Below are 13,633 nucleotides of genomic sequence, written 5' to 3'. Positions count from 1 at the left end.
ATGAACTGATCTGTGAATGGCATAAGGCCATCAGGAATGGAGGGCAGTGGGACTGAAGCGTTATGCCAGATGATCCCTGAGTATCCTCCTTACTCTGGGCTCCACTGGCCAGGATCAGCTTGTGCCTATCCAACTAGGCAAAGGTGACACCAACTCCAGGGGAGTGGGCAGAGAAGGAGTCCAAGTGCAAAAACCTTTAGTAAGTGTCAGATCATCACAAATCAGGTATCTACCACTCAGCAAGTCACTGTATAACATGACTGTAGTACATCAAATTACCTTAAATATGGAAGGGCCAGATGACTGATAGGGAATAAGGGCCCTAGAGGGACCAAAAATGATTTTTTTCTTGGCCCTCTAAGGGTATCTCATAAATAGAGAGAAGGATGATGGCATTAGGATAAGAAAAACTAACATGGCATTGTATAGACAAAAAGAATAAATACTTTTTTCCCTCTTATCTCTCCTCTACAAGTTAAGGGACTCTGAATAGCAAATCTCAAAGAAGACCATATATTCAAGAACAAACTGAGGAAGTGCCATGAACAATCCATTTTCCTGTAAAACCTAAGAAGACTTGGCATGGCTTCCACAACAAAGGTGCTGATTAAGGTAACCCAGGAAAAGTCCCTCTTCCCCAGATGTGTGGCTGATGAGGATGTACACGAGCACCTCCAGAATATTAACTTCATGGAAACTGTAGTCCTCTCTTGATCTTACCACTTAGTTTTTAAAATATATTGTTTCCTAAAATTAATTCTATTTCAATTCTGATAATTCAGTGATAGAGTTCCTTTCCTACACTTTAGATATTGCTAGCACAGAGAATGAAACCAACATGGAACTTTGAAATGCATGTAAATGTTTACTGCTCTGTTGTAGGCCTTAAGCATTAAAGAAAAATATAAATGAAGCCAAAAGAAAACAAGGAGTGATAATCACGGCTTAGTTGTCCTTTAAGAAATAAGTGGATTGAAACTTACAAGTGGAGAATAATTCTCTATTTGCAAAGTGAAGCAGTATACAATTCTGGAAGTGTATCCTTTTTGTGCAGAAATTCAAGGTGATCTATAGAAACAACACAGATGTTGTTGCAAATACTCTGTGGTATATTCTGGGCTTTAAAAAATAATATAGGTCATGGGCCGGGTGCAGTGGCTCACGCCTGTAATCCCAACACTTTGGGAGGCCGAGGAGGGCAGATCACAAGGTCAGGAGATTGAGACCATCCTGGATAACATGGTGAAACCCCATCTCTACTAAAAATACAAAAAATTAGCCAGGTATGGTGGCGGGCACCTGTAGTCCCAGCTCCCAGCTACTTGGGAGGCTGAGGCAGGAGAATGGTGTGAACCTGGGAGGCAGAGCTTTGAGATCGCGCCACTGCACTCCAGCCTGGGCAACAGAGCAAGACTCAGTCACAAAACAAACAAACAAACAAACAAAACAGGCCGCATTACTAGTGGCGAATCAACACCCACAGATACATATTCTGTTTAATGTCTATCGAGCCCACTCAGGAAAAGAGTTCTGGTTTATTTATGGAAAGTGTCATGTGACTGATTTAAAGGCAGGCTCAAATGTGTGCAGAGACTATCATTGGTTTCTCAGTATTTATGCTTCCCCTTTTCCTTTTAGCCACAGAGGCCCCAAGTATTTAGCTTGCCACAGACCATCCAGGTAGACACTAAATGTCCTGGCCTCCTTTGCCCCAAGGTGTGGTGGCATTGTGACAAAATCTGAACTAATGGGACATGAGGGGAAAGGCCATGTGCACTGTCCAGGTCATCTTTTTAAATTGAAGATGCTTGCCTAGAGCTTCCTCTTTCCTCCTTCCTGCTGCCTGGAAAATGGTGACATTGGGAGCAACCTTGGAAACACACTGTAATGTTGACACAGCCACTCTCACAACCCTGGGCCATTCTGCAATGTGTGAGAGAGAAATGACTTCTTTCTCTTTAAGTCATTCCTGTTTATTTGTTTGCTTTGTGGATCTGTTTTTGGTTTTTGTTACAGAAGCTTTGTCTGTATTCTAACTATATGGATTAGACTGTTTTTCTCATCTTATCTGAATTTGTGAAGGCTGAAAGCTCTGACATGGAGCAAGAGTAGGCAAGAAGGGGCCAGGCACGGTGGCTCACGCCTGTAATCCCAGCACTTTGGGAGGCTGAGGTGGGCTGATCATGAGGTCAGGAGATCAAGACCATCCTGGCTAACACGGTGAAACCCCGTCTCTACTAAAAACACAAAACATAAGCCGGGTGTGGCGGCAGGCACCTGTAGTCCCAGCTACTCTGGAGGCTGAGGCAGGAGAATGGCGTGAACCCGTGAGGCAGAGCTTGCAGTGAGCCGAGATTGCACCACTGCACTCCAGCTTAGGTGACAGAGTGAGACTCTGTCTCAAAAAAAAGTAGGCAAGAAGGAAGGAACCAGGCCAAAATGACACCACGCTGTGGAGACCGTCTTCACTGAGCAAGCTATACTGGGGCAGAACACTTGCCTCGGAGTCTGCCACTCCCGTCTGCTGATGTTCCCCTATACAACCCTCAAGACAATCCAAAAGCAAGGCTCTTCGAAGCCTTCACAGATTTACTGCTCTTTTATTCTCCTAATGTAATTTAAATATATACTTTATTATAGCACTTATAACACTAATTTTCCATTTAAATTACATTTAACTTTCCTCCTAGACTCTGAGAGGAGGAAGATTCGTCCATTCATGTTTATATCCACACTGCCCAGGACACTCTCTAACTTAATGTGACTTTTTTTTTTTTGAGACGGAATCTTTCTCTGTCACCCGGGCTGGAGTGCAGTGGTGCAATCTTGGCTCACTGCAACCTTCACCTCCCAGGTTCAAGCAATTCTCCTGCCTCAGCCTCCCAAGTAGCTGGGATTACAGGCAGCTGCCACTAAGCCCAGCTAATTTTTGTTTTTGTATTTTTAGTAGAGATGGGGTTTCACCATGCTGGCCAGGCTGGTCTCAAACTCCTGACCTCGTGATTCGCCCACCTCGGCCTCTCAAAGTGCTGGGATTACAGGCGTGAGCAACCGTGCCTAGCCAATGTGACTTCTTAATACATGTTTTTTGCATTGATATTGTTGAATCAATGCCATCAAATATAAATATTTTACTAATGTTCATGATTTATCCAAGTTTGCTTAACAATATTCAGATTTTCTTAATATTCAGGCTGCTTAATTTTTTTTAAGTGATTCCTCTGTGAACAGGAGCTGTGATGGTTCTTAACTAGCTATGACCTTTAATGTCTTCCTCTGTGATTACTGGTAAATAATCTTATGTCCTGTCCTCCCTCTCCTCCTGCTCCTGCTCCTCTTCCCTCTCCTCCTCCTGCCACACAGACAACTTCATAATGGCTCTTCCCTCTTGAGCATCTATTACATGTGAAAGCTTTTATATATTTTTTCTCTAATTTTTAATCACAATTCTGCATGGTAGGTGTTGTATTTCCATTTTATACTTGAGAAAACTGAGGCCCATGACTGCTAAGATTTAAACCCAGTAATCTCCATGGTAACACCAAATTCTTACTCCACCATCCTATGTCCCTAAGAGAAAGGAAATGTTATCTCTGGGTCATTTGGAGTTAATCTTATCACTCTCTCCTTTCACAAACGGACTTGCCAATTCTTATTGTTCAACAAATAGCAGGATATACGAGACAGAGCTGGTAAATGTCACCTTCACATTTCCCATTCTTCCCTTGTTGTGTCACAGTGTACCCCTCATAGGTGCCATGCTCTGTGTCTGTGTGCTCAGAATCTGCTGGCTCCCCTTCCTTCCAGCTTTGCCTGATCAGTCTGATGTGAACTTGATCTCTCCCTTTGGGATCCCTTTCCACCTCTTGCTTCTGGCTACATATTGCACATGCAACCCTCTTTACAAGTGGATCCTACCTAGAGAATATTCCTTTAAAATTGCTATCTCTGGCTTCAAAAAACTAATTCAGATCCCTCCTGGTTAGTTGCAGTCTCTACAACTGGATACTGAAGGATATAGCCATCTTTCATATTTCACATCCTTGCAGTATAGGAAAACAAAATCACAGGACAGAAGACAGGGGGTTTAAGCAAGTAGCTCAGGGAATGGAAGGAACTGAGATCACAATTTTAGCCATTATACAGTGATTTCCAATAAATAGCTATTATTTGTTTCAAACGATAAAAGTTCTAGAAAAAAAGGTCATTTACCAATCAGAAGGGGGGTCTCTCCTTTGTCATTTTTTGTGTTGGGCCACACTCCCTTTTCTAACAAAGTTCTTACATTTTTCACCAGACCAGCTTTGACTGCCAAAGTCAAGGGTGTTTCTCCATCACAGGTCTTGAACTCCCAGAGTGTCTTATAGGATGCTGTGACATGAAAGCATTATGTTGAAAAGTTGAAAATACTGACAGGATGTCAAACAAATCAGAGCAACCCAATATTATATACATCAGATTGAACAAAGTCAATTGATGAAAATGAAAAGACTTTGACAAAAGTTTACCAAATGACGGTGAGGATAAAGTAGATGTACCTGGAGTTGCTAATCAAATTGACAGCTAGAAAACCAAAATCTGTTTCTAGCTGCTGTTTTGAAAATGGCGCGCTAGGTCTCATTTCTTGATACGTTACAAAACAGTGCTTCAATTCTTTGTATTATAATTTATATTGTAACTGAAATTGTTTTTTGTGAAATGCAGTCTGTGAATGTGGGAAAGAGAATGTACTTGAATGTAGGTATCATTGGGTCAAAATGATCCTTAACATCATCTATATCTGTCTGTCTAGCTGTCTGGTTTTCTAGATGGCTGGCTAATAATCAAGTGTGTATCTCCCAGAACGTACAACTGTCATGCAACAGTGAAAGCTGAACAATAGGGCACTCTCAAAAGTGTTCTGTAAGATGCTGAGATGTGAAAACACTGTGTTAGAACATAAAAGTTATTGTTAATATTTAACACTGGCTTGATTTGCCACAACATTTTTTAATGCTTACATTAAGAAAAAAAATCAATGTCATGTAAAGACAAATATTTTCAGTACTCCCTGTTGTACTATATAAGAATCTTTTGGAAACAGTTAACTCAAGAGATAGTTCAAAATGAAAAATTTAAAATTGACTTCCAAAAGAAAAGAGTGTTATATATAACTCAATTAATTCATGACATATAGAAACTTTTATCACTATTATGTGATAACCACACCTTTCCACCAACCTGTGTCTCATTCATAGGTAAAAGGATGCAAAAGGTAAACCCCGAATGTCAAAAAAAGTCCTAATTTTTGTACTCTGAGTTTAAAACACGGGTGCTGCCTTTTTCAAATTCCAAATAATATTTTAATCCACCTTTTCTTTCTGCTAGTTATGTTCACTGAAAACACTTATAACATCAACATGTCAATATTCTTGCCCTGGTTTGGTCAAACATGTTTTATGTTCTCTTACCATCCAGAACAATCTCAAGTATTTGTTGAATGGGTTGAACAACAGCTTCGTGTAATGGAAACCATCCTTTTTCATCAGCTTCATCCATTGCATATTTATATTTTACATACTCCTGGAGCTCAAGAATGTGACCTAAATTAAACACATCGACTGATGACTAATCTCTGTTTTTGCAAGGTGGAATCTCCAGTCCATCCCACTGTAGATGGTACCCTCATTTACCTTGTTTTATGGCCTCCACAAGTTTTCTGTTTTGACCACTTAGGGGTACAAATCTATGAGATAAAGAAAAACCATATTTATACTAGATACTAGTGATATATTTCAAGGAACCAAAGATTTTAATTTGTATTGCATTTTTAAACTTAATTTTAATAATCAAGATCCAAATGAGACGCATACAACTGATTTTATCTCCTTAAAAAAGTAAATGTATGGGAGTCAGACACAGAGTATATTTACAATGCATTGATCTAAGAATATTAGTGAAGATGGTGAACTAGAAGAGTACAATGCTATCTCTGAGAGATCTCAAAGCAATAAAAAAGGAGTGAACAATTGGAGTCAGATTCAGAAGAGCTAGGTTCAGATCCTAGCCTGATTTTGTGATTCTGAGGAGGCCAATTAGCCTTTCTGGATGTGGGTTCTTCATCTGAAAACTGATGGAATTAATAGATCTCTAGGGTTTTTTCTAATTTTTAAAATTCTATGCTAAAAAAATGTTTATTGCTTTGAACTTCATAATTGCTAATAAGGTACTTATTTGGGAGCTTATGGTCTAAACTATATATGTGAGTTTTAAATCAACTGTTCCACATGTGAAAATAGGCAGGGCATTTACTAAACAAACTCTCAATCACTGGCCCAGCAGGTCATGATTTAAATCCTCATGGAAGTTTTCTGGTGTGTGTGTTTGTTAAGTGGAAAGAAGGAATTCCATAACAAATTTACTTAACTCTGTTAAGCAGAAACATCTGCTAGCATACCAGGTTGTGAATGCCTTCAAGGGACCTCTAAAGTTCTAAAGCTTGTTGGAGATAAGGGAGATATTTCAGATCAGGAATTTCAATGTACTACGTCTATTTTTTCAAAGCTCAAAAGCAACCATTTTTAAACACTGGATCTCTTCAAAAGTACTACTAAATTCCAGAATACAAGATTTTAAACACTGTAACGAAAAGTAAAGGTAAACTAGTTTATTTCTGTCAGATGTATAATGTCTTTTTTTAAGAAAGAAATTTACTTTTGCAGTTTTAGACTCAATAAATCCTACCTACATAATACATCACTTTTAGGTATATTTTAATTTATTAATTCTTATCATTTAGATAGTAGATAATCAAATAGGTGGTAGTTTGTATATTACTTCGTCATATAAAATAAAAACCTGCAACTCTTCTCTCATTCATTAACTAATGGGCTACGTGGTTTAGCATTATTCTTCATATTTTAAACATACAACAATGGAATATATTACCTATAAAGGGTTAGCTGACTCAGTAGCAGAATGAGCTCTAGAGTGTACAGACCTCTGTATACCAACCTGTCTGTATATTTGTTGTATAAACTGTACTTGCAAATATGTTCAAATTACTCATTGCCCTTTTTGAATCTATATTAATTTAGAAAACAGGCAATTCTATCCAACCAAATTCATCTAGGAATTTTCCACATAGGGTTTTTCCTGTTTTCCACATGAGGTGAGGATTTGTGGAAGATCAGATTGCTAAAACTTATGTACAGTGGCCCTTGGAAAGCTGTTAGATTCCCTATCAGAAAGGAAAGGTCAGTTTTCCTAGAGGAGGAATTAGGAAATGGTGTTCATTTTATCTCACAACAAAATGAATGCCATAAAGAAACTGTGCTGAGGATAGTTGGTTTGAATACTACCTTTCAGGATAAAGTGCAGTCTTGCTGGCTTCAATGGATTCTTGAATACTTAGCTGAATATCATAACTTGTAAGATGGTCTTCATCAGGGTCCTCATTAGTATCCATTCCTGCGTATAATTTTGAAGGAGACGAGTTGATATTATCAACAAATGGCCCAAAACAGTACACAGTATAAACATGAAAAATGCATAGTGAAAAACTAAAATGCATTTTTGATTCCCTGGTTAACAAATACAAATGCGGGTAACATTTGAATCCACATTACATGCGAGGTTGATTTTGTTAACTTAAATGGCCTTTTTTTTTTTTTTTTTTGAGGCAGAGTCTTGCTCTGTCGCCCAGGCTGGAGTGCAGTGGCCGGATCTCAGCTCACTGCAAGCTCCGCCTCCCGGGTTCACGCCATTCTCCTGCCTCAGCCTCCCCCGGGTAGCTGGGACTACAGGCACTCGCCACTACGCCCGGCTAGTTTTTTGTATTTTTTAGTAGAGACGAGGTTTCACTGTGTTAGCCAGGATGGTCTCGATCTCCTGACCTCGTGATCTGCCCGTCTCGTCCTCCCAAAGTGCTGGGATTACAGGCTTGAGCCACCGCGCCCATTCTAAATGGTCTAACTGTTGAAACCTTTAATAACCTGCCCTTTGAGCATTTCTCTTTCTAACTTTTGACTTTTTTTTTTTTTTTTTTCAGTAATGACTGCAGTTGGGCTCATAAGAATTCACTTTTTCCTGAGCTTCTGATTGATGCCAATTTTGGCCCATCAGTTTTCTTGGAGGGTGTGTATATAGCACATTAAAAACTTAAAAATTGATCCAATGAGGATAAGATGGATAGTGGCTGTAAGGGAGAACAGTCATCCTTTTACATTCTTTTTCATTTTTTTTTTTGAGATGAAGTCTTGCTCTGTCACTCAGGCTGGAGTGCAGTGGTGTGATCTTGGCTCACTGCAACCTCCGCCTCCTGGATTCAAGCAATTCTTCCTTCTCAGCCTCCTGAGTAGCTGGGGTTACAGGTGCACGCCTCCATGCCCGGCTAATTTTCATATTTTTTTAGTAGAGACGGGGTTTCTCCATGTTGGCCAGGCTGGTCTCAAACTCCTGACCTTGTGACCTGCTCGCCTTGGCCTCCCAAAGTACTGGGGTTTACAGGCGTGAGCCACCGTGCCTGGCCTTTTTACATTCTTTACAAACCATCAATGGTCAACTGCGAAGTCTGACTGGTCTCAGAGCATCATTTGAACATTGTGATAGGGACCATTTTAACTTCATCCATAGACCAGAAACCAGCCCTCCTATAAAGTCCCTATTAACTCCCTTACACAGTTCTGTTACAAGCCACTGCTCTTGACTGGCCCATCTCGCTGAAGAGAATACAGAAAAATGTAAATTAGTCTTCATTTGCTTATTTCTCCCAAATATCAGATTAGGAGAATGAATTTACCATCTTACTCTTTACTATTGAATCAATTGCTTTATTTTATTTAGACAGGACATTTAGTAAATATAGAAATAAAATTTCTATAGCTGAGTTGACTGGCTAATATGAAATTAACTTCGATTGATGGTACTTTTCAAGGCTTTTATAGTCTGTATATGAAATTTTACTTTATAGTATGTCTTCTGAATGACAGAAAAACAAAAGGGTACTCTGCAGGCAATTTCCAAAACACAGTTGACACATGCTTTACCTCTTCTCATTCTTCCTCAAGGTTGGATAATTGGATAATAAATGCTAACATCCAAGGCCTCTAACCTGTGGGCAGAACTCATTGACAATATTATGATTAATTGTTCATTGTTCTATAGCAGTGGCCTTAATATCACCTCAGAACAAAAGGTATAGAACCATGCTAATGTTCAGAGACCACACACGAGATAGTCACCATGCTCCACCAAGCCTCACACTGTGGTTCTCAGACTCCTCAAAAGCCACACTAGAGATCTTACTCACCATGTAGACGTAAATGGTATTTTGCTTTTTAATGTATTGTTTATTGGTTCATTGTGTGTCTCTTCTCCTTAGAATGTAAGTCAGGAATAGCAGGGAGTTAGTCTGTGACCTCAGTGCCAAGAGAAGCATCATCTCCTGGTTCGTGCTGTCTAAATATGTGTTGAATAAATGAATTAATGAATTAATAAGTGAGCATTGAAACATAATCCAGGCTCCTCTTTGTTCTTAGAACTGACCATTTCTGAATTAATGAATTAATAAGTGAGCATTGAAACATAATCCAGGCTCCTCTTTGTTCTTAGAACTGACCATTTCCTTCGGATATGGAGTTTCTTTTTTTTCTAACTAAACAAATTTGATCGTTCACTCTGTGCTTAGCTTCATTTGTCTCTCTTCTGTTCTTTTCCATGATATTCCTCTTTATTCACGAGGTCCTCTCAGCTGATCCCCACCCATGGTTCACACTGTGTCAAGGCTAGCCCAAGACATTCCTCCTATGGAAACCCTTGGTGTCATTCTTCAGTTCCTCTCTAGTTGTCTTAGTCTGTGAATATCTCTTCTTATGTAATATTTTTCCAATGTCTTGGTTTATACTCACTCATTCTGTATTTGCTTTACAAGTTCTTTACATACTTGTGTTTGTGTTTTCACTTGGACCATTAGTTTTCTGAGAGGAAACAAAATCTCTTTTCTTTTTTCTCTTTTCCCTCTATTCCCACTCCTTGTCAACTATAGCAAACAGGTGCTGTCTGTGGTCACTGGAATAAAAGTTGTTGACTCATTACTAGCAGACAAGTACTGAGTCTGTCAGCCAGCACCAGTAGACGACAAAGTTCAACCTGCGGCCTCGCCTGGTGACTTTCTCAGTGATATTACTGGGGCGATAGGGGGGATTGTATGGCTCTGGGATTAGTAATAGGATACAGAGCCTTTCACCTATTTAAATCACCAGCTTAAATCTAACCCTGTTTGAAATTTGGGCTTTCAGTGTATGAGAGAGTACAGAGTCCATAGAGAACTGAGCTGGTCTGTGGAAAGTATTTTATTTCAATGTTTTTTGTTTGTTTGTTTGTTTTTGTTTTTTCCCCCTACTATCACAAAGGAAGTTACCTAGGTTCCTGTTTGGTATCTCTAATGACCGTAGGGTGAAAATGATGGGAACACTTTCTATGCAGAACAACTCCAATCTAGCACAGGTGTCTGCAGCCTTTTCCTGAAAGCTTGAGATGAAGATCTGCATGCAGGTGTACTAAGGTGCCAGACAGTCAGTCAAAGGAACATTACTGGAATGTACTTAAAGACATCAAGACACAATGATAAAGGCAAGAGAAGAGTAACTTATTTATCTAAACCTCACACAAATTTATCCTTTAGATAAATAAGAGTAACTTATTTATCTAGGACCAGCTCAGTTTTCTATGGAGCCTGTGTTATCTCATAAATAAGAGTAACTGGCCAGGCACGGTGGCTCATGCCTGTAATCCCAGCACTTTGGGAGGCCGAGGCGGGTGGATCACGAGGTCGGGAGATCGAGACCATCCTGACTAACATGGTGAAACCCCGTCTCTACTAAAAAAATACAAAAAAATTAGCTGGGTGTGGTGGTGGGTGCCTGTAGTCCCAGCTACTGGGGAGGCTGAGGCAGGAGAATGGTGTGAACCTGGGAGACGGAGCTTGCAGTGAGCAGAGATCACACCACTGTGCTCCAGCCTGGGTGGCAGAGCAAGACTTCATCTCAAAAAAAAAAAAAAAAAAAAAAAAGAAAGAAAAAGAAAAAAAGTAACTTATTTATCTAAACCTCCTTGAGTGGCTAGGACTCAATCCCACCTAAAGGCCAGCAACAGTCTATGGGAAATTATTTCTATAAAGCACTACTCAGAAGCATGAGGAAAGGTCAGACAATATTTGAACATCTTTAAGATATATGTATGGGTGTCTCGCATCTCAGTCTAGAGAAATTGACTTTTTTTTTTTTTTTTTTTTTTGAGGTGGAGTTTTGCTCTTTTGCCCAGGCTGGAGTGAAATGGCACAATCTCAGCTCACTGCAACCTCCGCCCCCCGTATTCATGCAATTCTCCTGCCTTAGCCTCCCGAGTAGCTGGGATTATAGGCACTGGCCACCATGCCTGGCTAATTTTTGTAGTTTTAGTATAGATGGGCCCCCCAATGTGCTAGAATTACAGGCATCAGCCACCATGCCTGGCTTAGAGAAATTGACTCTTAATAAAAGAGAAATCATTTGTTCTCCATAAGTAGCTGATTTACAAAGTAACTGATGCAATCATATTGTACCATCAGCCTCTTCATTCAAAGCACTGGTTAACCTTGCTTAGGGTCATGAAAACATTTGTTGAAAGCTATGGATTCTCTCTCCAGAGGGACACACGTTCACTCAAAATTTTGCAAGAAATTTTAAGGAACTTATGGAATCTCAGAGGTTTTTTCATGTTCTCCTAGTAAAAAACCACTGAATTAAGGATTCCTAAATGCTAAATGCCAAATATATTTCTCAGATATTAATAAGTATTAGTTTATTTTACAGATAGGCTAAGTAAAATCCTTAATTCAGATAGTGAGAAAAGGAACTTGGTGATCATGTAAATTTTTTGATACATTTGGCAATAGTAATAATAACTATAAATTATCAAGTGCTCACCTTGTTTTGAGCACTGTGGAAAGCATTTTGTATACATTACCTTGTTTTAAATTCTCATTCCAATTCTGTATTGTAGGTATTATAGATTCAGGAGGTTAAATGACCCACCAAATGTCTCAGAACGAATAAGTAGAGTCTGGACCGAGCAGGCAATACCTTCACTTTTAAGGTCTTTCAGAAGTTAGAGGAAAATATCTCACAGTCTGTTGCCTTTAAAAGAAAACACTGTGATCTTGCTTTTAACAGCCAGCTTTTGATGACAATCACTTCCAAAAATAAAAAATAGCTTCCAGGGACACATAAATCTTTTTCTTTGGCTCCATGCAATAAGGCTTTATATTACTTAGGGTGGTCTGAGGTTCCTAAGCTTGCCTTCATTCTGTACTTTTTGCCTTGGAGTCCAAACAACAGGATCAACATACCAGTTGGTGCCTGACTGAAATGGTCAGGAGGTTGGTAATGTTGTAAGGTCTGATGCAGGAGTGAACATGAGTATATGACACCTTTTTGCATCAGTTTTGCTAAACTGCCTCCAAACCATGATCTGAGCTATTGCCTTCCTGTAAAGGTAGCTGATAAATTTTTGACACCTGTCAGAGCTTCCTTTGAAATACAATAGCTCCCACAGCACGGAACCAAGGTTCTCCCTTTCCCCAAAAAAGATAAATACAAATTTCTTCCTCGTTAATTGTTTAGTTGGTTTACTCCTGCTTACATGCAGATCTGTTTGCCCCACCTACCCTCACACTCTGTTTTGGGCATAACAAAATTGAAACCATCTCCGTGAGTCCTAAACAAGGCTGGTCTTGATAGTAAGCAGAGTGGACAGTTGCTTCCATGGTGCAAGGAAGGGCTCTGTGTCCATAAATAACACACTGCCCCCAGCACCTGTCACATCAGTGTCATTCTATTGCATCAGCAAGAGACTCTGTCCTTTAGGGCATATTGTTCCATCTTCCAGTGTCCCTTTTAAAATTTATATAGCAACATACTGGCCCCTAGTTTAGAGCCAAGATGTCTTGGGATAGTTACTGGAGTACGTGAGGCTGGGAAGATGGCAGAAAGTTTAAGGTTAGGATCTAGTGGGAAGTGATATGAAGGGATAAGAAAAGGGCAATAGAGTACAACTTGGTTTTCTTTACAGTTTTATCCAAGGCCAGCCCAAATAGAAACCCTGAGGTTCTGAGGCAGATGCAGATTTCTGCTGTGTGGAATGGGGGACACTGATTCCCTGGGAATTTTTCTTTTACCTTGAAGCTGCTATGGTTCTTGAGTGTCGAGCTCATCTACTTGAGGTCCCTGAGAGAATCATCAGGATTTATCCTATTGGAGGAAGGGCAAGAGGTAAAAGACATTTTTTTTTTTTTTTGGTACTGTCAAAAAAATACAGTTGTTTTATACAAAACAATACTAAGTCTCATTTTTATGCACTTTGATCATTTGTATGCATACTTTTAAAGATGTGGAGAAATCAATAGAAATAAAATCCTTTGTCACTTTGCTTTTTATTTGGTGACTGAACACTTATTTTTTAAGAATTGCATAGCCTGAAGTGGCAAATCATATGAATGGGTTTGTTAGGATGATTTAAACAACAAAATCAACTAGTTCCCCGGAAATTTCAGATAGAAGTGTCACTCTGTCAGAATTGGGTTTTACCCCACAGTCACAGGTAACTTTTACTTACA

At 39.5% G+C, this 13,633-nt stretch overlaps 1 protein-coding gene across 1 annotated transcript in view; it reads right to left on the bottom strand.

Annotated features, from left to right (window-relative positions):
- The window catches only part of ASB15 (ankyrin repeat and SOCS box containing 15), a 28,925-nt gene extending 15,518 nt beyond the window's left edge, over nt 1-13,407 (bottom strand). The window contains exons 1-5 of the mRNA XM_007982780.3: nt 13,196-13,407; nt 7,341-7,449; nt 5,673-5,725; nt 5,451-5,582; nt 4,213-4,371 (exon numbers count right to left, since the gene is read on the bottom strand). Of these exons, the coding sequence (XP_007980971.1) occupies nt 4,213-4,371; nt 5,451-5,582; nt 5,673-5,725; nt 7,341-7,447 (451 nt within the window). The 5' untranslated portion in view covers nt 7,448-7,449; nt 13,196-13,407. The remainder of the gene's footprint in view (nt 1-4,212; nt 4,372-5,450; nt 5,583-5,672; nt 5,726-7,340; nt 7,450-13,195) is intronic.
- Nucleotides 13,408-13,633: the final 226 nt, after the last annotated feature.

Source organism: Chlorocebus sabaeus, chromosome 21, assembly GCF_047675955.1.
Source record: "Chlorocebus sabaeus isolate Y175 chromosome 21, mChlSab1.0.hap1, whole genome shotgun sequence".
In the NCBI taxonomy this organism is placed as follows: Eukaryota; Metazoa; Chordata; class Mammalia; order Primates; family Cercopithecidae; genus Chlorocebus; species Chlorocebus sabaeus.
The sequence above is the reverse complement of the archived record's forward strand: the minus strand, read 5'-3'. Positions and strand labels throughout refer to the sequence as shown.